General features: G+C 40.2%; 1 protein-coding gene across 2 annotated transcripts; it reads left to right on the top strand.

Annotated features, from left to right (window-relative positions):
- Positions 1 to 225: 225 nt before the first annotated feature.
- Positions 226 to 21,901, top strand: LOC118424156 (apoptosis regulator R1-like). 2 transcript variants are annotated; one of them, XM_035832689.1, is made up of 3 exons: positions 226 to 450; positions 4,815 to 5,416; positions 21,230 to 21,901. In XM_035832689.1, the coding sequence occupies exons 2-3, from the start codon at positions 5,000 to 5,002 to the stop codon at positions 21,356 to 21,358; spliced, it is 546 nt and encodes a 181-aa protein (XP_035688582.1). In that variant the 5' UTR covers positions 226 to 450; positions 4,815 to 4,999; the 3' UTR covers positions 21,359 to 21,901. The 2 variants fall into 2 exon arrangements, with proteins under 2 accessions (XP_035688582.1, XP_035688581.1); XM_035832688.1 differs by lacking the exon at positions 226 to 450 and adding an exon at positions 4,343 to 4,701.
- The last annotated feature ends 825 nt before the right edge of the window (positions 21,902 to 22,726 follow it).

Raw genomic sequence — 22,726 nt, 5'->3', positions numbered from 1 at the left:
ATCATGTGCCTCATTTGGAATATTATACTAAAGTAAATCCTACATTTTTTCAAGTTGCAAAACGGTTCTTTACTGTTTTCAATCTTTCACCCGCTAGCCATCGTCTGCTAGCAACATTCTCTGCACGAATTCGAAGTTAACATAAACATGGGTGCACGTGACGTTCAAAATATGGACGACTTCTAGTGACGTCACAACGCAAACCAGATCAAAGTGCCCTTCATTTCCGTTCATAACAAAGACGTCATTCCAAATAAGGAAAAATAAAATGATGAAATATGTTTATAGCACGAGTCAGTAGACAACGTTACACGGCGTATATAAGCTTTGCAGTGAAAGCTCGTCAATTCTTCAGTTCTTCCCAAGTTTTTGGGTCTGTTAGGAAGCGGACGCAGTGGCCGAATCATATCTGTAACTTCGGCACTTGTACATCTTGACTTCAACCGGAAGGTATTGTATTTTTTAGAAATATCAGTGCTAGCTTCCGTACGTTTTCATCAAATCCCAATCTTATGTTTCTTTTAGATGTCTATATATTTTCAACATGCAGTTGTAGGTTCTCTACAATGACTTGAAATTTATGTAAAATGACATTCCAAGAAATGTTGGGTCGTTCGGTGTAATATAACCAGCTGCTGCCGCGCCGCGTGCCTGTGAAGCTGGTGTGTTACACCGAACGGCGATTATACCGACTATATAGATACAGATACAGATGTTCTCCAAGTATAACTTTACCTCTTTGTGTACACTAAACGTTTACAACCAACTACAACCAACCTACCAAAGCTATACGGTTACATTGTTTCCATCAACGTCTTAATCGTCAAATTTACCATTTTCTATGAAAAAGGCTCAAAAAGACTAACGTTAACGTTATATGTGTTGCTATATCAAAGGAGAACATTTTTGCAGTTCCGGAACGAGCCAGTGCAAACTGGAATGAATCGGGACAAATTCCCAACTTTTCGTCAGAACTACATCATGTACATGCCATCATACCTTGCAAGGATCCGTCAAGAAAGAAAAAGTTCACGGGAGTTCATCCTGCGGTTCTGGAACGTGCCAGTTCCGACTGGAATGTGTAATTTCCAACTCGTGAATGAAGTTGTGACGTCACGACCGTGACGAACACGTACCGGAAAGTTCCAGGTCACCCCGCGTGACCCCACAGGCCACTGGAAGGCTTTCATCCTGCCGACCGGCTATTCTTTTCACCGTTCACCCTCCCTACAATGGTGGTTCAGATCGCAACCCTTGTCACACTATATAAATATAATGTTATTCTTTTAAATGTTATTCTTTTAAAATAAAATCTCAAAGACTCAAAAGTAGAACGTTATTTTATCCCGTAAATGCAGAAATGTTCGCGGTGGATTAATGTTCGCAGTTTTCGCGGTGACCACTTCACCGCGAACTTAAAACCACCGCGAATATTTTTCTACTATGGTATTAGACTACAGTCTATGGTGTTACCGCGAAATGAAAACCAACGCGAAAAGTCCCTTTTCCCGCTACCGCGAAATTAAATCCACGCGAACTTAAATGCATTTATAGTACTTGATCTATAAATTGACACTTCTTACAATATTTCTTGAACTGGAACAAATGTATTGATAGGGAAAGCAACCACAATTCTTATTATGACATCCATTGAGGCTTTTGTTTTCTATAAAAGGTATCGCAAACAATGCTAGTCTCTATTTGATTTAACAAGAACAAAGGGGAAAATGTGGTAAAGAAAACTTGATACCGATACCATATTTTTCTATGTTCTTTTAAAGTCAAGATAAGCCCCTAGAAATTGTCGATTCAATCCATCTCTTTTGGAATTAGATTCTTCCTCAGCGTTCCCGCCAGGCATACGTCTTTACGTCTTTGGACGCATTTTTTTCTGGAAAGACGCACTCGGCTCAGCTGAATGCGTCCATAAAAAAATATGAAAGAAAGGCTGACCTGTACCACCAGTGTACAAAATGTATCTGGAATCTTTTTAAAAATCTGTCTTTATACGAAGGAATCCTACCTTTACAATTTATACTTCAAATTCTTCACTTTCCGGTCATCCTAGTAGTCTGGGCATGGGGCGGAGCGCGGCACGTTTTACAACTAGCGGACCCATGTGCGACACACCCAGCCACGCGCCAGTCTGAGCTGTCCGTTGCGCAATGTAATTTTTTGTAGTCCGTGAAATACGTCTGACAGTCAGCATTCTTTAACACTCGAAGAAATCTCATGCAGATTTTATATTCTGATATTAACATGATACTTACTTGTCCTCAGTTTCACGTATTTGTTAAAGATTTGTGGGTAATACTAGTATTGAACAAGCAAACTGCTCTGCGCGAGTGCTGCACATCTCAACAAAAGTTCTCACACTGCAGTTGATTGGCAGTCGGTATCTTTGACAACAGGCCGCTAGCGCCAAGCAGTCTAGATTGGCCACCAGGTCCAAATCCAATCATCTTAATAACCAATCAGCGTTTGATAAATGTAATGTTGCACTCTGTTATTGGTCACCGGAAAAAAAAACAAAAGTTACCGAGTATTAGCGCACGTGACGTTGGTAGCCGCCCGTGTCGTCTGGCAACTTGAGTTTCTTCCCTAGCTGCTAACAAAAAACGGTGCGCGGTAAATAAGTGAAGAATCCAAAACTATACACTTTATTTCTTATTTACAAAATTTCTTTTATTTCAAAAAGACAAAATTTGCGGCAGAAAAGGGGCCGCAATATTGTTGTCAAGCGTCGATCGAGTCGGCTGTGCACTCCGTGGCACATGGCACGGCACGCTCCCCTCCCCAGACGGACCGTCGATCGCAGCGCCGTCTTTCTGGCTACTGCTTCAAGGTTACACCGGCAATGATCACTGCCAAAGAGGCAGCAGATCGTCCTCCTCGAGTAATGTATAACGTTCTTGATCTATTTAAAAAGAAATCCAGCCAAAGATTTCACGCCGAAAACGGGGTTACCTGAGGTCGCAGGAACAAACGCACGCTCGTGGAAAATGACGGCAAGGCCATGTAAAACCCCACCGATTCAAAAAATTTGACTAAAATCATCGGGCAAAATAGAAAAAAGACACAAAGTGTGATGGCGCCATTATTTTATCGTCTCGGAAAAATTTTTGATGCGGGAGGGCGCAACATCGATCGCACGAGGTAACGTTAGACATTTTTTTTTTTCAATGACGGAAAAAAATTGGCAGAATTTTTTTCACGGGCTGACGGACAGGCTAGGCCGCTAGAGCCCTGTTTCGAAGTATCAAAAATCCAAAATTTTCATATAGATATGTCTGGACAAATAATACCCGGGCCAGATCACGGAAGGCTGATTCCCTGTGCTTACAGTTTTTTTTTAATATAACGTATTTTGATGAAGAGGGTGGTCGTCGATAACTGAAAATGGGAGTAAAAGAGGCAACCGACATCCAATCTCAAGTGCATGATTATCCTCTCAAATTGCAGGAAATTGTGTTCTAGAGGGTTTGAAAATCCAAATTTTCCCGGGGGAGCATGCCCCCGGACCCCCCTAGAATGCGAGCGCCTGCGGCGCTCGTCTCGCGCCTCCGGCGCTCATTACGCCCCTCCCAAATATTTGGACGCATACTTTCAAAAACCTGGCGGGAACGCTGTTCTTCCTCTAAGATAATCCCTCCCTAGAATGTCATTGACTATGGGTAGTGGGACTTATGGGAGCAAGCAAGGAGCTTTTATCTTTTATATCATAAGGACAAGAAAATTCGTATTTGAAATTGAACTAAAAAGGATGACAATAATAATTTCAAGTGCTCATGAATCGGAAACAAGCCAATTTTGGTTAACAATGAATTCAGGATAACATATAACGTGCTACGTACTATTAAAGATTAAGACGTAGGATTAAGAAGTCCAATTTTTCTTGTTTGTAAACGTTTTAATTAGTGTGCAATAGAATTATACTGATGAAAATGGGTAGTGATACAACTCAATATTAACGTTATGGACTTCTTGTGCTTGTAAATTTGCTTCTACTGCACCCTATAGCTAGCTTATTCCAGTCAAATTCTTTCGTATTTAATGAGGAATTCATAATTACTAACTACAGTGATAAACTAAACGCATACGTTACTTCTTGCAGTTCCCCCTTTACTCTCCAATCAGATGTTAGGCTTCGGCTGGTATTATATGACGTCTTTTTAGTGTGTCTATCCGGCTTTCTATATATTTTGTCAGGTTTTCTTTTTGATCGCCAGCTGAAAATTTGAAAGAAAAATAAAGTGCCAAAAAGGACTTCAAAAATCCAGTCATATCCTAACTTCTGCTTGGAGAATGCTCCAGAACAATCCGGAGGGGGTGACTCCGCTCGATCCACCGGCCGTGAAACCAGATCGAACGCGGGGCTCCGCCCATTTTTAGCCGTTCCCCTGTCAATCCCGACCTCGGACATTTAAACAGGGGTACAGGTCCGGTCCTACCTACCGTTTCAGGTGCTTTTCTGCGCCAAAAACGTCGGTTTTCACCCCAAATCGCAGCGAATTTGACGGATCTGCGACCACGCCCTAACTTCTTTTCCACTCGCAGCGCCCATTGTGCTTTAGGGGTCGGCAGGACGAGGTTTGGGCTCCGAAGACTCGCGTTTGGGACGCCCGTTGTGGACCCCCTCTCAGTTTTAAACTTGCTGATTCACTTGTCCAGGGCTTCCGGACTGCCACCGAGATTCGGGAGGTAGGGGAGGGTTTCTAACGAGAGTTGTGAGTGTTTATTTGTGGATGTGTAGCTACGTAGATCTGTGTAAACCTGCAAACTGACTGTACTTTCCTGTGTGTTGTGCCATGTAGGTAGGCTGACGCTGTGTGTGCTGGATCTGTGTTGGTGGGATTCGAACCAGGTTCCCAGCGAGCAGGGTGGTCTTCTTCGCGTTTCTGGAACAGGCAAGGAACCTCGGATTGTACAGAGGTGTTTGGATTCTTTTAGGAGCTTGCCGGACCTTGGCAAAAACACGGAGGGAAGTCAAACCTTAACCATGGTCCAGTCGGATTCCAGGTCCATTGTGACCGACTATGTCTTTTACAAACTGAACAAAAAGGGCCTGCCCTGGCCCAACGCACCCCCTCTACCCCCTCCCACGGACGCTCACCGACTCATGCGGGAACTCGGCGACAAGTTCGAGGAAAGATACCGGGAGCAGTTCGACGAAATGGGCGACCAGCTCCACCTAACTCCCGACACAGCCTACCAGAAGTATCACAACGTCGTAGCGGAGCTGTTCAGAGAGGGTGTTCGGTGGGGGAGACTGGTCGCCCTGGTAGCCTTCACGGGAGCATGCACGGTAACGGCCGTAGAACGGGAAATGCCGCAGTTTGTAGACAGATATGTGGACTGGACTGTGCAGTACATTGACAACAACCTGGCACAATGGCTACAAGAAAACGGAGGCTGGGTAAGTTATTGTTTTTATTTTATCCGCTTGCTGTAGAGCATTATACGCCAGCTGGAAATTGGCCATTACGAAATCGGTCAGATTTTGTCGTCTGCTGAAAATGGCGGCCGTATGGTACGGAGTGGCACATTCGGATTTTTAATTTAAAACGGTACCTTTAAAGTGTGGAATTTTTAGGGTCATTTAGGAGAGGGACATATGATATACCCAGGAAAAATATAACAAAGGGGTAACGGAGGTCGTTTTCCCCTGAGATCGCCAAACAAATTTATGAATTTTAAATGGCCTGAAATTTTTAGGGTGGGGTCGCTACATGTGGAATTGTGAGGGTTTCCCGATATTTTCACGAGAAAATATGTCCTTATTGTCAACAGTACGATTGAAAAATATCGCCAGATTGAGTCGGTTTGGCAAAATGTGAAAATATTTGAAAATCTGGTAGTGGAACTAGCTAGGGTGTTGCGCAGCACAGTCGGTATTTTCCATGGGATTTTCCGTCGCGATTTTTCCTATTGGCCCGACGCTGTAACGTCGCAATCACAGCTAGTCCATATCAATAACATACTTGGCACGGGTTTAGAAATAATTATAACCGCCTCCCCAGCATTTTATAACGTTACATTTAGACACCAGCACAGCTAGATAAATATAGCACACTTGTTTACAAATAACAACCACTTGCTTTAGGGCAAATTGCAATTATCAAGGTAATTCGACAAGTAACGAAACACAAACAGAAGCGAGTTGAACACATAGAAAGTCTACATCAGACAGTGGCCGGTATGATTGTGAAAGAGCCAGGGTTCGCGTGATTAGGACAGGAGTTCATTCATCTGGATTTTCCCAACTGTAGTCCATTCATGCCCCACATCTTTGTCACGTTATAACCACCCACATAAATTACCCTGGGTTGGCAGTACCTGTACTGGGCTCAAAATGACTCTCCTTTTCTTTCACCTGTGACAATGACAACAATTCTACCTGCAAATGTGTAAATCCTTTCTGCAAAGGCAGTGAAATATCAATCAAATAGAATTAATCAGATCTTTTGTTTTTCTAGTACTTACAATTAATTATGGAAGTTGTCAGTAGTTTTATCTGCAATTTTCATTGAAAATATCTCGATTATGGCAATGAATTCAGGAAAACAAGTAATGTAACGCTTCCTGAACAATATACCAATAATTCTTAATGTTGAATTAGAGTGTGCCGAGTAAGATAAACGTTGAATTAAGATCGTAACACATGCAGATCCTCATCATACTTCGTTGAGGATGACTATTTACTAAATAATTTAGCCTTTACCTATCTTTCTACCAAGGGTGCCATTCTCCATAGTAACCACTGACACAATCTTTACTTGAGCAAGTGAAAAGATTGAGCCAGTGGTTACTACAGAGGATGGTACCCACGCTACTTTATTTCTATCCCAGGTAAAACTATCCAGTAGTTAAAACCCCCCTGTGAATTGTCCTGTCTTGGGTTTCCTGCTAAAAAAGCAGACACACTGAACAGTGTGGGGGCGGGTCCCTAAACATGCAGGCTGTAATACCTGACATGGTCCAGATGTTTGGGGCAGGAATTTCACAAGAATTTGCACTTGAAGACGGCATTTCCTTTTTTGAGATTGCAAGGAAATCGTGATAACTCCTTTAGTGCCCTCCCCCCCCCCCCCCCCGAATTTACTGTCAAAATAAAAATCATAAAATGTGTCTATAAATAAGGTAATATGTGATTGTCAGATGTAGTTTGGGCTGGAATTTCACAAGAATTTGCACTTGAAGACAGCATTTCCCCCTTTGAGATTGCAAGGAAATCGTATTAGCTTCTTCAGTGACCCCCCCCCCCTTGAATTTACTGTAAAATAAAAATCATAAAATGTGTCTATAAATAAGGTAATATGTGATTGTCAGATGTAGCTTGGGCTGGAATTTCACAAGAATTTGCTCTTGAAGATGGCATTTCCTCCTTGGAGATTGCAAGGAAATCCTGAGAACTCCTTCAGTGTATGCCCCTGAATTTACAGTCAAAAAGAAAATCATAAAATATGTCTATTAATAGGATAAAATGTGTCAACTGTAGCTTCATAAAGTAAAAACTCCAAATATGAACCCACTTTTGATACGGGTACATATTTAGCAATGCATAAGAAATGTTATGTCTTTTAAATGTTTCATTAAATCGCAAAAGATAAAAATTCTTTCTGTTGACAGTTCCAAAATTTAAAACTCGTCATATGTCTTTGTTCCACCACTGGTTGACCTACTTAACGAAATTTTATAGCCGCTTTTTTTATGTGGATCGGAATATGGAGAAATGGGTTGTGCCTCCAGCTGGCGACTTTACTATGACCGGAGGTGGCCCATTCATAGCGAAAATCTGCCCGATTCCGCACATTAATAATGTATGACACTTCAGTATGAACGGGGCCCCTATCAGTGTCAATAATTTATGAGTTATGTAGTTTTTTCTCCATCTCACGTTTTGGGTGTGGCACCTTTAAGGGTATGACCTGAAAATTGGTCAAATTCGGTTATAGTTTTATTTTGTCCGACGATTTTGATAAAGACAGAACTGTCTGAAGACAAGGAGGATCTAGGACAACGTTCTCTGTCACAAGAGGGTCTGCATGGGGGAAGAACATACTACGTATTGCGCTAAATTCAAGAACGGCATTTGCGCCAAATTTTGTGACCTCGTTAAGAATAACGTGAAAACAACAGTTTTCGTCAGGAATTATGGGAAATCAAAATAGCTTGCTTACGCCTTACGGAAAACAGCTGAAGACAGCTAAATTTGTACCATACATCCGCTATTACTTTTCTACTTTTCCTTTGACCTCTTGAAGATTTGGCTGACAGGGAGACTTTTACGCCCACATTTCCTGTCTTGTGACCAAAATGAAACATTCTTCCTTGTTCCTCTAGCATTAGGTAACAACAAACATCAGGGGAGTTTTAACCTGTAGGACCCTTGGTTAGGCAAGGCAGTTAGTTGGCTCTCAATCAGTTTCTCATGTTTGAATAAGAAAATAATACCAATTGGAAGAGGTTAACAGGTGGTCACTGCAGGAAGGATTCTCAATGTTGTTCAAATGTGACAAATTATCCAAAAGACCACCGAAAACGATCACAATCACGACAATGATCAGGTGATCCTTATACAGAGGTTGTCACTTGTACAGGCTTGACTGTAGTCAGATCTGGAATCAAGTTTTACTGTTATATCTTGTCCTCTCATTTCCATAATTAAAAAAAATTGAAAACCAAAGAAATATACTAATGTGGCCCAAGTTCAAGACACACAGGGAAGTTTGTGTGACTGAAGTTGAACTTGAAAGGTCCTCTTACCCCACCCACACATACAGCCATTACAGGCCCTCCTACAACATTCCTGCTCAGACCGCTGGACAAAGGCCAGCCTGTTTCTGGGTGATCTTGAACTTGTGAAGAACAGAAGAGATTTTAGTTACTGTAAGTTTGTAAACAGCATGAGGAGGCTAATCGCCTTTGAGGAAGATAAAGGGTTTTTTTGAGGAGCGAAAATTGCAAAGTGGTAGAAAATAGAAGGAAATGATACAATTTACAAAGAAAAGTTTACTCTTTTAAAGCTAAATTCAGTAGGACCACCTTTTAGTTGAAGTATTACACATATTTTGGCCATTTCGGTACAAATTACAAGTATTACTATTAAAGCTTTTCCTGTACAGTACATAAAAAAATCGAGAATTCAATGTCTATGCCTTTGCGGAAAAGATGCATGCCTGGTGCCTTATACATAATTATTAATATGGTGATTTATTATATCCTTATCCCTCCAGACTAGCAAATTTCTGTGTCAGGACAGAAAGATGGGTCCTTGAGACTGCCTTGATACATATGCGCAAGCCCAATCTTTATAGTATATCTTCATTTTAATTTAACAAAGGCTGTACTGCCTGCACATAGTGATAATTATAAGCAATGCCTGTAATAAGCCACCTCTGGGACAAACAGTTGCAAACTCAAACTTTGTAAGCACCCAATCTCCAAGGCCCTCATTATAAAGGGACGTTAATTTGTTACAGTATACAAGACAATTTTTCCCTTTGTACGAGACCATGTCACAACATTTACTCAACTTCATTAGGAAATCTCAAGACACAAAAAAAACAGAAACACACAGGAAATATTATATCCTGAAGGAATTAGAATCAAAAAGGGGGAAATTCGTTTTCTTAACCAGTAATATCATGAGAAAATGAAATTGTATATATTCAGTGGTCAGGGAAACTGTCAAAGCTGCAAATGTCAGTTTTTTCTTTCAACATTCTTGTAGAAAATGATTAATTTATTAATTCATTACCTTTGGCTTGACTTTCCTAAGACAGTTTTGTTCATTCAAATACCGCTACGCTAGGATGAAAAATGTTATCTACAGTTGTTGTCAACTCTCTTACAGTGCAAGTCAATGTGTTGTGCCTTGAAGTAGTGTACCAGTCCTGTTACAAAATACAAACAAAGCAAACAAAATTGTACAAAATCTCCTCTACTTTTTGGTCCAGCCCTCATTATTTTCCCACACTTGTATTGTTTACATTTATATGGTGTTTGTCCCCAAACCCAGAGTACCTTGATTTCAATCCCCTGACTTGCCACACACAATTGACTAATTCAGTAATTGAGAAAGAAATATGGCACAAATGACTTCCCCAGTTGTTTTTCGTCCTGTCCTCAACATTTTCCCACACTTGTGTTGTTTACCTGGTACCAGGTATTTTAACTTTAGTTGTCCAAACAGGTAGATTACTAGTAGTACAAGGTAGGTGAGACAGGTAATGCCCCTGCCTAAAGTTTAGTGCACTAAATGACAAACAAAAATGCCACAAAATTACTCCCCCAGTTGTTTAGGGGCCAGCCCTGCACATTTTCCCACACTTGTGTTGTTAACCTGTTGGCCAGGTGTTTTACTTAGACATCCCACCAGGTAGACTGCTACGGGGCAGGTGAGATAGATAATGCCTCTACCTAAAGTTTAGTGCACTTAAAATGACAAACCAAAATAGCACAAATGACTCTCCAGATGTTTTTCGTCCAGTCCTCAGCATTTTCCCACACTTGTGTTGTTTACCTGGTGCCCAGGTGTTTTACATAGTCGTCCCTCCAGGTAGACTGCTACAGGGCAGGTGTGACAGGTAACGCCCCCGGGGCTCACCTGGTGGTGCATACCTGTGGGTTTACTCATGGTGGGAGGGGTCAGAAATCACCTGGTTGTGAGAACCAATGACGGAGAACATACTGTGTGCGTTTGGATAACGACGCCGTTATGTCATACCTCAAACTTGTGACTACTGGGCTGGGTAAAAGGGTCAACTGTATAAACTGTCAGCAGTATGAATATAGACAATGTAGATACATGTAAGAGAACAAACTATCATTCTACTATTTTATGAGGTAACTGGGTCCAAACTTGGCTTGTGCTCGCAGATAGCGACGTTGTTATGTCATACCACAAACTAGTGACTACTGGACTGAGTAAAGGGGTCAGGAGTGTAAACAATGTAGATAAGAGAGCAAACTATCATTCTATGAATCTATCGTTCTGTGAAATAACTTATTGAAGTCTAAACTCGGGGCTTCGCACTCCACTGTACACTTCTAACTAAAGCAGAGTTTTAAACTGCACTGTTTTAACAGCTAGCAAAACACAACACAACTTGGTAACAGAATATAGCACAGTATTCAGCTAGCAAAGCACAACGATCTCAATCAAGGATGCATATATAGCACAGGATTCAAGTTTTGCAAACAGGAGTAGCATAACAGGTATATGATAATGATATATAGCAAAACAAGTGTTTCCCTTCCAACCTAAACATAGTTTCTATACCTGCTATAAAAAGCTTACATATAGGTCTATAAATATACCCATAATTGAAACGATTCAGAAGTGTTGATTTGTTACGAGCAGACACAACATAAGTTACACCTATAGATAAAAGAGAAACACGATCTAAAAATGTTTGCACTGTCTCCGTTTAAAGTGCAGACAGTCATACCTTGATCCCTGCTAAAATTAGAACGACCTAAAAACACTGTTTCAGGCCCCAGCATGCAACTGTACTTTGAACAGGTTACAAGGCTTTCAATGCTTGAAGTCTGAGATTTGGATGGATCAGCAAAAAATGGAATCTCATTTTTCATCCTTTGACAAGGTAGACGTTACATTGTATTGTGCCCAACACGGACATTTTTACCCATCCCACAATGCACTAGGGTGTGCAGGTGTGTGTTTTGGGGCAAGATTGATGTCCGACAGTTTCCTCATGAATTATGGGTAAATGGAATCCCCTCGTTTTGCTGATTTTCCTGAAGAAGAAAAAGCTAGATTTTCAATAGACTTCTAAAACACCTAATAAAAGACCATAATGCACTGGAGCTCCCAGCATACTTTGCAGGTTTGTTGATGATGTACTATATCTGACCCTAAATGTCTTAAAAGTTATTGGCCAATATTACCATAAAATATCCTCATTGTTTTTTTTAATTTTACTGAACCAGAAAGTTAGATTGTTTTATTTTTTTTTAATTTGGAGGTTTTCGAACCCCAGAATAGGCCCAGGCACTTCGTACAGGTGTGTTCCATAACACCTAACACAACTGTCACACCTGTCATTTTGCTCATTAATTATGGCTGACGACAAAGTACTTCCATTTTGCCAGAAAGGAAAGAACTTAAGAAGGAAGGAAGGGTAGTTTTATGTACTAGTAGCCATCTGTGCTGAAATACATAAGTAAAGCTACTTCATCCGCAGGATACATATTTCCATTGTTTTTGAAAACAGCTATTTACCCATGTCAAGTCGATGGATGGTGGTTTCAGACTGCAATATATCGAAAACATTGATGAACAATTTAAAAACCATCTATACTGCCCAGGTGGACTTGATTGCCCTAAATACCGTTTTCAAATATAACGGATAAAGGTTACCCCATGTATAAACATTGGGAGAACCAGAGTTAGAATTAGAAATTTTGCATATCAGTTTGCAAATCATGCTTTGTGTTTGAGGTAACTTAAATGCTTCAAGAATGTTAATAAGTGTTACAAAATTGTATCTCTGGTCTCTAAAGTCATGGAAAGACTTGCACCTCAACATTCAGGGCATGTCCAAAGCGAGTGCAAATATGTATCTGCAGTAATTTCGTTATCAGCATCCAGTGAGTCATCTTAAAGAATCGATACTCCTCCTCATCAGTAGGTGCTGACTTGGCGTAACGCTCCCTCTTTGATATTTCCCAAATCAATTTGACGACCCATCTCCTGCACAGAATGTGTAGTCTGGTGTGTCCTTTCTAATTACACACTCTACCGACACCCCCATGTAGGAGAATCCACATACCATTATAAACTGTTTTTCATGTCCCACCATGGCCGTATTAGTAGCTGTTTGTTGCCAAAGAGTGGCAAGACTACTAGTACCAGACACACACTTGACCAAGAGGTCGCTGGTTCCATGTCCTTGGTAAAGGCACGACTTTCCTCACTCCACCCAGGTGTAAAATTGGGTACCTGGTTTCAGTTGGGGAGGTAGAAGGCAGTGGAAGGAGAGGGATTATATTTATAGGCTATGTCTTCCACATAGTGCCCTACACAAAGTGGGCAACTGGCCCTCTAAAAATGCTATTGGACTCCCTTTACCTTTTTAGAGGGTCTGCATGCTCTTTTCCGCAAGGCGTAGGCAGGCCTTTTTAATTTCCCGTAATTTGTAGGGAAGCTATTTTATTTTACGTAATTCGTAGTATTGGTAGCCTTCATGAATTTAACATAAAGCGTAGTTAGCCATCCCGAATTTAGCGTAGATCGTTGTCAGGACCCCCATGCAGACCATCTTTTTACCTTTCCTGCCTACTCGTTTGTAGCACTAGTATTGTCCTCAGGGTTCTTGCCAGGATTTCATTTTAGCGTAGTGGGAATGGCATGGTAGCGAAATGACCAATTAGGAGAAGGGGGTTCTTGGCCCCTTCATGGTGACATTATGACAATGCAGAGTTAAAAGTTGGCACCCTGCTAATATCACATGTAATTTGAAGGATTTTTTGGTCAGTTTTGAAAGGCATATTATCATTTTTCATTGTTCAGACATTGATTAGACATTGTTGAGCAAGCAAATGATAGCAAAGCACCACTACACTGGATAAAAAATTAGCGTAGTGGCTCTTATTTTAGCGTAGTGGTCACAAATTTTAGCGTAGGGGCCCACTACGCTAAAATGCACTAGCTAGAACCCTGGTCCTGGTGTCTAATGAAAGTCAGCAGACCTGTATCCTCATCCTCATGTGATGTTGTTGCCAGCGGCCCACGCATGTGTGTTGTGTCAGCACAGAGGGGCGAGTCACAAGACTGGGGATAAATACAGGATCAAACACTTCCGTAACGCAAAATCCTGGCAACTGCTGATGGCAGGACAAAACGCCACTCTATCTCCCTGAAAATCATTGTTACAAAATAATGCTGATTGACCAGAAAAAGGGACTGAAATACTTTGAGTCACAAGACTGGGGATAAATACAGGATCAAACACTTCCGTAACGCAAAATCCTGGCAACTGCTGATGGCAGGACAAAACGCCACTCTATCTCCCTGAAAATCATTGTTACAAAATAATGCTGATTGACCAGAAAAAGGGACTGAAATACTTTGAGTCACAAGACTGGGGATAAATACAGGATCAAACACTTCCGAAATCCTGGCAACTGCTGATGGCAGGGAAAAGCTACACTCTATCTCCCTGAAAATCATTGTTACAAAATAATGCTGAGTGACCAGAAAAAGGGACTGAAATACTCAAGTCACAAGACCTGGATGAATACAGGATCAAACACTTTCGTAACGCAAAATCCTGGCAACTGCTGATGGCAGGGAAAAGCTTCACTCTATCTCCCTGAAAATCATTGTTACAAATTTAAAATAATGCTGAGTGACTAGAAAAAGGGACTGAAATACTTTGAGTCACAAGACTGGGGGATAAATACAGGATCAAACACTTCCGTAACGCAAAATCCTGGCAACTACTGATGGCAGGGCAAAGCTACACTCTATCTTGCAGAAAATCATTGTTACTTCCAATTTCTGACCAGAAAGGGACTGAAAAATACATTGAGTCACAAGACTGGGGATAAATACAGGATCAAACACTTCCGTACAGCAAAATCCTGGCAACTGCCGAGGGTAGGGTAAAACCTCTTCTATATCTCTCAGAAAAATCTTAGTTAGAATTGCTGAGTGACTAGAAAAAGGGACTGAAATACTTTGAGTCACAAGACTGAGGGATAAATACAGGATCAAACGCTTCCGCACTGCAAAATCCTGGCAACTGCTGATGGCAGGGAAAACCTTTTCTGTATCTCACAGAAAAATTGTGCACAGTCAAATGTTTTACTGACCAAAAAACGGCTTGAAATGCTTCAATCTAAGATCTAGTCACAAGACTATCCTGTCACAAGACTTAGATAAAATGGGATCTACATTGTTGCACTTCTGTAAGGTTTCCAACAGTGTATATTATTGTAGTCCCAGCAGAAAATATGCCTCTAGCCCTTCAACACAGTGCCTGAAATATTGCAGTTATGTTGCGAACCGGCCAGAGCCTCAGTTTACTAAATTATAGTTATGAACTGTGCCTGAACTTAGAAGTCTGAAATATTGCAGCACAGTTGCCACCTGCCCAGGACTCCTTTCACAAGTAGTTCCTCTTTTACAAAGCTGAAAGATCAGAATGTAGCCATTAATTCTAGAGACATTTTTATGACTTCCTTCTCTATCATATGAAATATTATAGCAACAGTGCCATAAACACAGCTTTTTACACTTGTTATAGCCCTTTTCAAGCTGTGCCTAAAATATATTACAGCCATACATGCACCACCCATCAAACTCTCTTCTCACAAGTGATCACCTCTTTTGTGCCCAGCATTATCCCTACAGAACCCCTCCCCATCATGTATATTATTGTACAGCAGTGATAGAAAACTTATGCTGTTTTACAGGTCTTATAAAACGTTAGCTTACAGGTATCGACACTCAAATTATGACAGAAGGTTTAAATATGCATGTCAGAAATTCTACATCTTATCACGTTACATATATTTGTTATCACTCTGACTCTGAGGCTTACAGGAATAGAAGAGGTAGGAGAAATCCACTACAATGTAATATTCCTTTCACTCTTTGTAACAAGTTTCTTCTACCACTAATATATTGCAACCTTCACCACCTATAAAACTCTCTTCTCACAAGTGATCACCTCTTTTGTGCCCAGGCGTTATCCCTTCAGAACCCTTCCCTGTCCTGTATATTATTACACAGTGCCCAGTGATATAAAACTTTTGCTGTTTTACAGGTCTTATAAACCCTAACTTACACTTTACAGGTATCGACACTCGAATTTTGACAGAAGGTTTCAATATGCATGTCAGAAATTCAAGATCCTATTACGTTAGATATATTTGTTATCACTCTGAGAATTACATGAATAGAAGAGTAAGGAGAATCCTCTACAATCTTATGTTTCTTTCATTCTTTGTAACAAGTTTCAACTACTCTAATATATTGCAGCCTTGCACCACCCATCAAACTCTCTTCTCACAAGTGATCACCTCTTTTGTACCCAGACACTATCCCTACAGAACCCCTCCCTGTCCTGTATATTATCACACAGCAGTGATATAAAACTTATGCTGTTTTACAGGTCTTATAAAACCTTAGCTTTCAGGTATCGACACTCAAACTATGACACAGAAGGTTTAAACATACATGTCAGAAATTCAAGATCCTATTGCGTTACATATATTTGTTATCACTCTGAGAATTACATGAGTGAGGGTCTGCATGGGGGTCCCGACAATGATTTACGCTGAATTCAGAAGAGCCTCCTACGTATTACGCTAAATCAAGGAAGGCAATTACGCTAAATTTGGTCGCTTCGCTACGAATTACGTAGATAAGATGGTTTTCCCTACGAATTACGGGAAATAAAATAGGCTGCCTACGCCTTACGGAAAAGAGCATGCAGACCCTCATGAATAGAACTTATTAGAAGAGTAAGGAGAATCCACTACAATCTAATATTTCTTTCAAATTCTTTGTAACAAGATTCTTCTACCACTAATATATTGCAACCTTCACCACCTATAAAACTCTCCTCTCACAAATGATCACCTCTTTTGTATCCAGACGTTATCCCCTCTGAACCCCTCCTCGTCCTGTATATTATTACACAGCAGTGATATAAAACTTATGCTGTTTTAGTTTTACAGGTCTTATAAAAGCTTTAAGTTAGTTAGCTTACACTGTTACAGGTATCAACACTCAAATTATGACAGAACTTCAGAAGGTTTAAATATACATGTCAGAAATTCAACATCTTATCACATTACATATATTTGTTATCACTATGACTATGAGAATTACAGGAATAGAAGAGGTAGGAGAAATTCACTACAATGTAATATTTCTTTCATTCTTTGTACGAGCTTCTTCAGTCTTCTACTCTAATAATATATTGCAGCCTTTACCACCTTTCAAACACTTTTCTCACAAGTGATCACCTCTTTTGTGCCCAGACATTATCCCCTCAGAACCCCTCCCCATCATGTATATTATTGTACAGCAGTGATAGAAAACTTATGCTGTTTTACAGGTAAACCTTACCTTACAGGTATCAACACTCAAACTATGACACAGAAGGTTTAAACATACATGTCAGAAATTCAAGATCCTATCACGTTACATATAATTGTTATCACTCTGAGAATTACAGGAATACAAGAGGTAGGAGAATCCACTACAATCTAATATCTCTTTCATTCTTTGTAACAAGCTTCTTCTACCACTAATATATTGCAGCCTTCACCACCTTTCAAATGCTCCTCTCACAAGTGATCACCTCTTTTGTGCCCAGCATTATCCCTACAGAACCCCTCCCTGTCCTGTATATTATTGCACAGCAGTGATATAAAACCTTTTCTCCCACCCTAAGTCCCCTGCCTCTGGTGCCATCCATCTTGTAGACAGTTGCCTGCGGAGGTTTCACCAGAAATGTCTTAGAAATACCGCAGTAATGTTGCTTAGATAAAGCCGGGGCTCGAAACTCTTTTTCCGGTGCACTAGTGAAAAATTTGGGAAGAACATTATAAGCAAATCGGAGATACCCTTTTTGCCCCTCCCTAGAATCTGAAATTCTATTGTAAGCTAACTTCAAAATTTTAGACAAATGATATAAAAAAATTTCTTCGTGATAAATTTGTAACAATTTGAAGCTTTTGGGGTGACTACTTTGCTACAAGCTTTAAAGCATTGTTTGCATTACTGTACATTTGGTGACTGTAGCCTTACTGCAAACTTAAAAACCCCTGCCAACACTCAATTTTCTCCATACAGCTAAGTTGAAAAGGTATTTTACAACATTTCAAGCCCTCGGTGATGTCGGGTATATAAAGCACCTCCGGCCCCCTCTCCCCTCCCCCATCCATCAAAACCTCCCGAGCTGTGAGCTGGAGATTGAGACGTAATCTTTCCATCAGAACATATTTCATCATCGCGGCGCAATTTGTCCTACAAACGCCGCTGAGTGTATCAAGCCATTAGCAACGACGCATTTTTCCTTATCATTCTCTCGTAAAGACTGCGCCGGCGGCGCTTGCCGAAAATCTCCCCGAAAACGTGTCCTGATCAAAAACTCGCCTAAGTCGTAAACTGGGACAGGAGCGGTTATTAAAACAACGGCATCGCAGATTGTTTGATGAAAAGATGGATCATTTCATCAGCTTCCAATTCCTCTAGCAAAATTTTCCACAAAACCCATCGGGATCGTAAATAAGGGTAAAAGAAGTTATTAAAACAACGGATTATTGAAGATTGTTTGATGGAAAGACGAAAGGTTTCATCAGTTAACAATTCCTCCAGCAAAATTTTTCCCCAAAACCCATCGGGATCGTAAACCAGGGTAAAAGAAGTTATTAAAACAACAGAATCGCAGATTGTTTGACGGAAAGATGAAAGGTTTCATCAGCTTACAATTCCTCCAGCGAAATTTTTCCGAAACCCATCATGATTGTAAACAACTTCAAGGGTAAAAGAAGTTATTAAAACAACAGAATCGCGGATGGCTTGATGGAGAGGCGCGACGTTTCATCAGCTTCCCAATTCCTCGGGCGAAATTTTCCATTACGCGAGCGTTCCCTCCTGAAAGCTGGCGTGACCTCCAGCGTAGGAAAGGTTGCATTTCGTTACAGGAGACGGATGCATCGTGGCATCGCTTGTTACAGGCGGCGAGTGTAAAGGTCTCGTTTGATTGAGTTCTGGGAGGGAAAAATGTAGGTTGACGTGAAGTTTGCTGATGTTTTTTGGCACCTATGGATTACCTTTGGTATTTTACAACCTTTGATTTAAATTTTAAATCAGGTATCTTGGCAGTATTGTAAGCCCTGGAAAATCGTGTTATTTTTCACTTTTGTGGCAAGACATTGCACATTCGCATCGCTTGTAACATACAGGCAGTGTGTCGAAAGATCTCATCTTGTCGGAAATAAAAAGCGAGCCAGACGTGACGTTTGCTGATATTTTGTGGCATCCATAAAATGTATTACCCACCACAGTATTTCACAGCCTTTAATTTAGCCTAGTCTCAGCAGCATATACAAGGGCCTGGAAAATTGCATTATTTGGCAGTTTTGTGTGGAATTCTCTGTGCTATTGACCAGTCAACAGGATGAAAGTAAGACCAGAGCATCTGGATTGGAAAGGAAACAAAACAACTATATATAGCTAACCATTCCGGGTGTTTCAAAACATTTTGTGCAAAGAATTCATTCAAAGTTTTTTTTTTTTCAAAAGTCAAGACACAAAAAGCTGTCTTCGTTACAATTTGCTGTATGAGTTTGATATCATCTTTTCAAGAAAGTGCCTTGAGAACTGTTCTGTTTGGGGAAATTTCAATGCATATTGTAAGTAGAGAAAATAGGTGGTACATAAGGTACACTTATTGTAAATTCATTATCTCTTTCTTTTTTACAATTACCCTTAAAATAGTGATCATAAGTATAATGTAAGATCTTTTAGTCTTAAGGAACAAATATAGATTGATTGAAATTACAGCTGTTTTGAAACCATCATCAATATTCACTTTGTTTTGAGCTGATCCCCTTGAAAGCTAATATTAAGGGTACGACTTTGGTGGCAGATGGCACGCCTGCATGACAGGTGGTACAACAACACACCCACCTCGCTCTGAACCCCACGCTCACTCACAATACACTAGCAAAACAATAGCTAATATGGGACACCGTGTGTGATATAGCACTCATAGGGTGCACCTAACCCCAATGCTGTCAAATAGTTCCAGCAAAACAATAGCTAATACGGGACAAAGTATGATATAGCACTTCTAGGGCGCACCTAACCCCAATGCTGTCAACCAATTCCCTGCAAAACAATAGGCAAAATGGGACACCGTATAATATAGTACTCATAGGGCTTGCCTAACCCCAACCCTGTCAACCAACTCCCCACAAGATAATACTTTTTTTTTTAATAAGAAAAATTTAACACTGTATGATAAATAACACTAAGGTCTCACCTAAGCCTAACGCTGTCAACCAACTGACCCCATAAAACAATAAGCAAGATGGAACAACATATGATTAGTTACTCCAGGGTCTCACCTAGCCCCAATACTGTCAAACAATATCCAAAATGGGACGTTGTATGATGAAACAAATGCACCAAAGCCCTTCGCTGTCTAACGAAAACTACTGAAACAATAGGCCATATCATACATGATGTGATGCACCCAGTACCATAGAATCGTACTTTATACGAAAATCAACAACATGGACAAACAATGACATACATGACTTTATAATTATAACAGTTCAAATGGTAAAAACATAACAACTACTGCAGGCCCTAAAGCAGCTATACTATACATCAAAAGTTCAACTTGACTTCTGCATCATCCCATAGTTAGGTACAGTAAGCGGCTTTTTCTGGAAGTTGAAAACACGTCAGCACATTGTCGCCACATTTTCCACGCTTGGTGATTTTCAAAAGAGCGCATAATCGCGGGATTACTGGTGGAGGGGACTTCCGAAACAGAATCCACTTGTTAGGGACACCGAATATTGGATTACCCTGTGAACAAAGGGGTGCTAAATATATCGTCGCTCAGAATCAATTCTAAACTTGTAAATTTGTATGAAACAATTTTTGTCAACATAGATTTTTTTGTTTTTTGTCAACACTACTAATTAGAAATTTCAATTTAAAAAAGTCCTCCAGTTTTACTAATGCACTGCATTTATGATTATTTAAGGACTTGTGGTGTATTACATGTATGTTCATCTGACCACTAGAAGAGTGTTGGTCTTCAGAAGCCAAAAAAAACAACTCATCTTGTATTCGAAAAAACGTGTTCATTTGTGACCATAATTGGCATTATTTTGTATGCCATTTCCATGCATAAAGTACAATGCTTAGTACACCCTAGGAGGTTTCAGTCAGAAACCTTGGTATAGTCATTGCCAACATGCTTTCGATCAGTTAAAGAATTACTGAAATCAAATTGAAAAGTTGTTCTTTCGTATTTTCTTCTTTTTAGAAGAAAATGCGATTTTAAAGGTCCTTCTCCTGGTGGTTAGAATAAGGTATTTTTTATGTGATAATGCAGCCGGGAAGTTATGTTAAAACGTACTAAAAAAGTGTAATTTTAACCTTTCTTGTGCGAATGCAAATTGTATGCAAATAACTCAACCCTTACTCTATCTGTCGCTACAGGAGGGATTCGAGGACTTTGCGAGAAAAGCCCGGTCCAACGAGAACGACGAGAAGTCGTGGTGGTGGCGGGGGATTCTCATGGGCGCCATGGCGGTAACGGCAGTGGGCGCGATCGTCGCAAGATCGTAAAGCGCCGGGAAAATTTTCCGAAAAAATGGACACGTGTCGAGCAACTGTCTGTGGATCAGTCCTGGATGCTTTGTTATAATGATAATATTATTTATTTCAACAAAGAAAAAAGAGAAAAAAGAACTTATATTTTGTGCTTCTGGCTATTAATATTATTAATAAATGTTACATTTATGTGTAGAATGAATATTTCCCATGTAGCGATCTTTGCCGATATATGATATCCCTAACTGCTACTTTGTGGCAAAGGTTCACATTCCTTGTTGTTGACATGATTTTACTGCTTCTAAAGTACTAAGGTAATGCTCTCACACTAATGTAATATATGTACAAAATGCCTTGCAATGCAGAAAGTGTTATTTATTTCACTGGTAGTTGTTCGGGTATGTTGCGGAACACAAGACCACTGATGTACAAAAGAAAAAGGATGGACATTGTGATGATATCATTGTGCAGTAATAGTGTAGTGTATGGGGCCTTGCCTCGCATACTGGTATATTGTCCTGTACAGAAATTATTGTATGTAAGTAAAAACTTAAAGAAGGGGAAGAGAAAAAAAATGGGGAAAATATGGAGAATTAAACTCTCTCAATGCTAAGTTCTGTTAAACTAATGCAAAAGTTTGTGCAGAAATGCACTCTTGGCAGTGGTATGGTTAATTAACCCCGCTAAGTCCTGTTGTAATCAATGCAAAAAGAGCAGAAATGCACCCCCTTAGCATGGAGAGAGTTAAGGAGACATTTCTGAGTGTTGTTATGTGTTGTTCAAGACTTGAAGGAAGTGTTCTACATATCGGAAGTGTACAAAAGAAAAGAAGATGTATTTTTTGTATGTAGGGGTAGAGGCAGGTATGAAGAAAGTAGGGGGGACGGTTGGTCGCATTCGGAGATGGATGGTTGTAGTGTTGCTGTTGTGTAAGACTTCTTTGTTTGTATAATTGCTTTACATATACATGTAAAGAGACATTCAACAGACTGCTATGGGCAGGAGAATTTATGTAAAAGAACAGATAATCGGAATATGTTGTCGTGTCAGGAAAAAAACACCTCACAATTATGACTTCTTTTTTTTTAGATTGCACTGTTGTTGGCTATTCAGTAATATTCTTGGTGGACAGGTGGCCACTATAGACAGCGTAATGCTTATGGGAAAAGTCATGTTGGGTACCACCAAAAAGTTGGCACAATGGCCAGGTGGTCCTTATGTAAAGGTGGTCACTAGTACAGGTTTATACAGTGAATGGATAGAAGGACTGTGAAAAAGAGAAGTCATCTTTGTGTGGCGTTCAAACGTGTCATGATGTGATCTTAGTGACACAACAAGACCTTATTGTGTTGTTGCAATGTGCTGAGTACATGTACATGTCTC

The sequence above is a fragment of the Branchiostoma floridae genome, chromosome 10 (genome assembly GCF_000003815.2).
Source record: "Branchiostoma floridae strain S238N-H82 chromosome 10, Bfl_VNyyK, whole genome shotgun sequence".
Lineage (NCBI taxonomy): Eukaryota > Metazoa > Chordata > Leptocardii > Amphioxiformes > Branchiostomatidae > Branchiostoma > Branchiostoma floridae.
The sequence above is the reverse complement of the archived record's forward strand: the minus strand, read 5'-3'. Positions and strand labels throughout refer to the sequence as shown.

Excerpts from the sequence above, each read along its gene's own strand:
- LOC118424156 (XM_035832689.1), top strand. The coding sequence starts at position 5,000 with ATGGTCCAGTCGGATTCCAGGTCCATTGTGACCGACTATGTCTTTTAC. Across the intron at positions 5,417-21,229 it reads TACAAGAAAACGGAGGCTGG|GAGGGATTCGAGGACTTTGC; the intron begins GTAAGTTATTGT and ends CTGTCGCTACAG.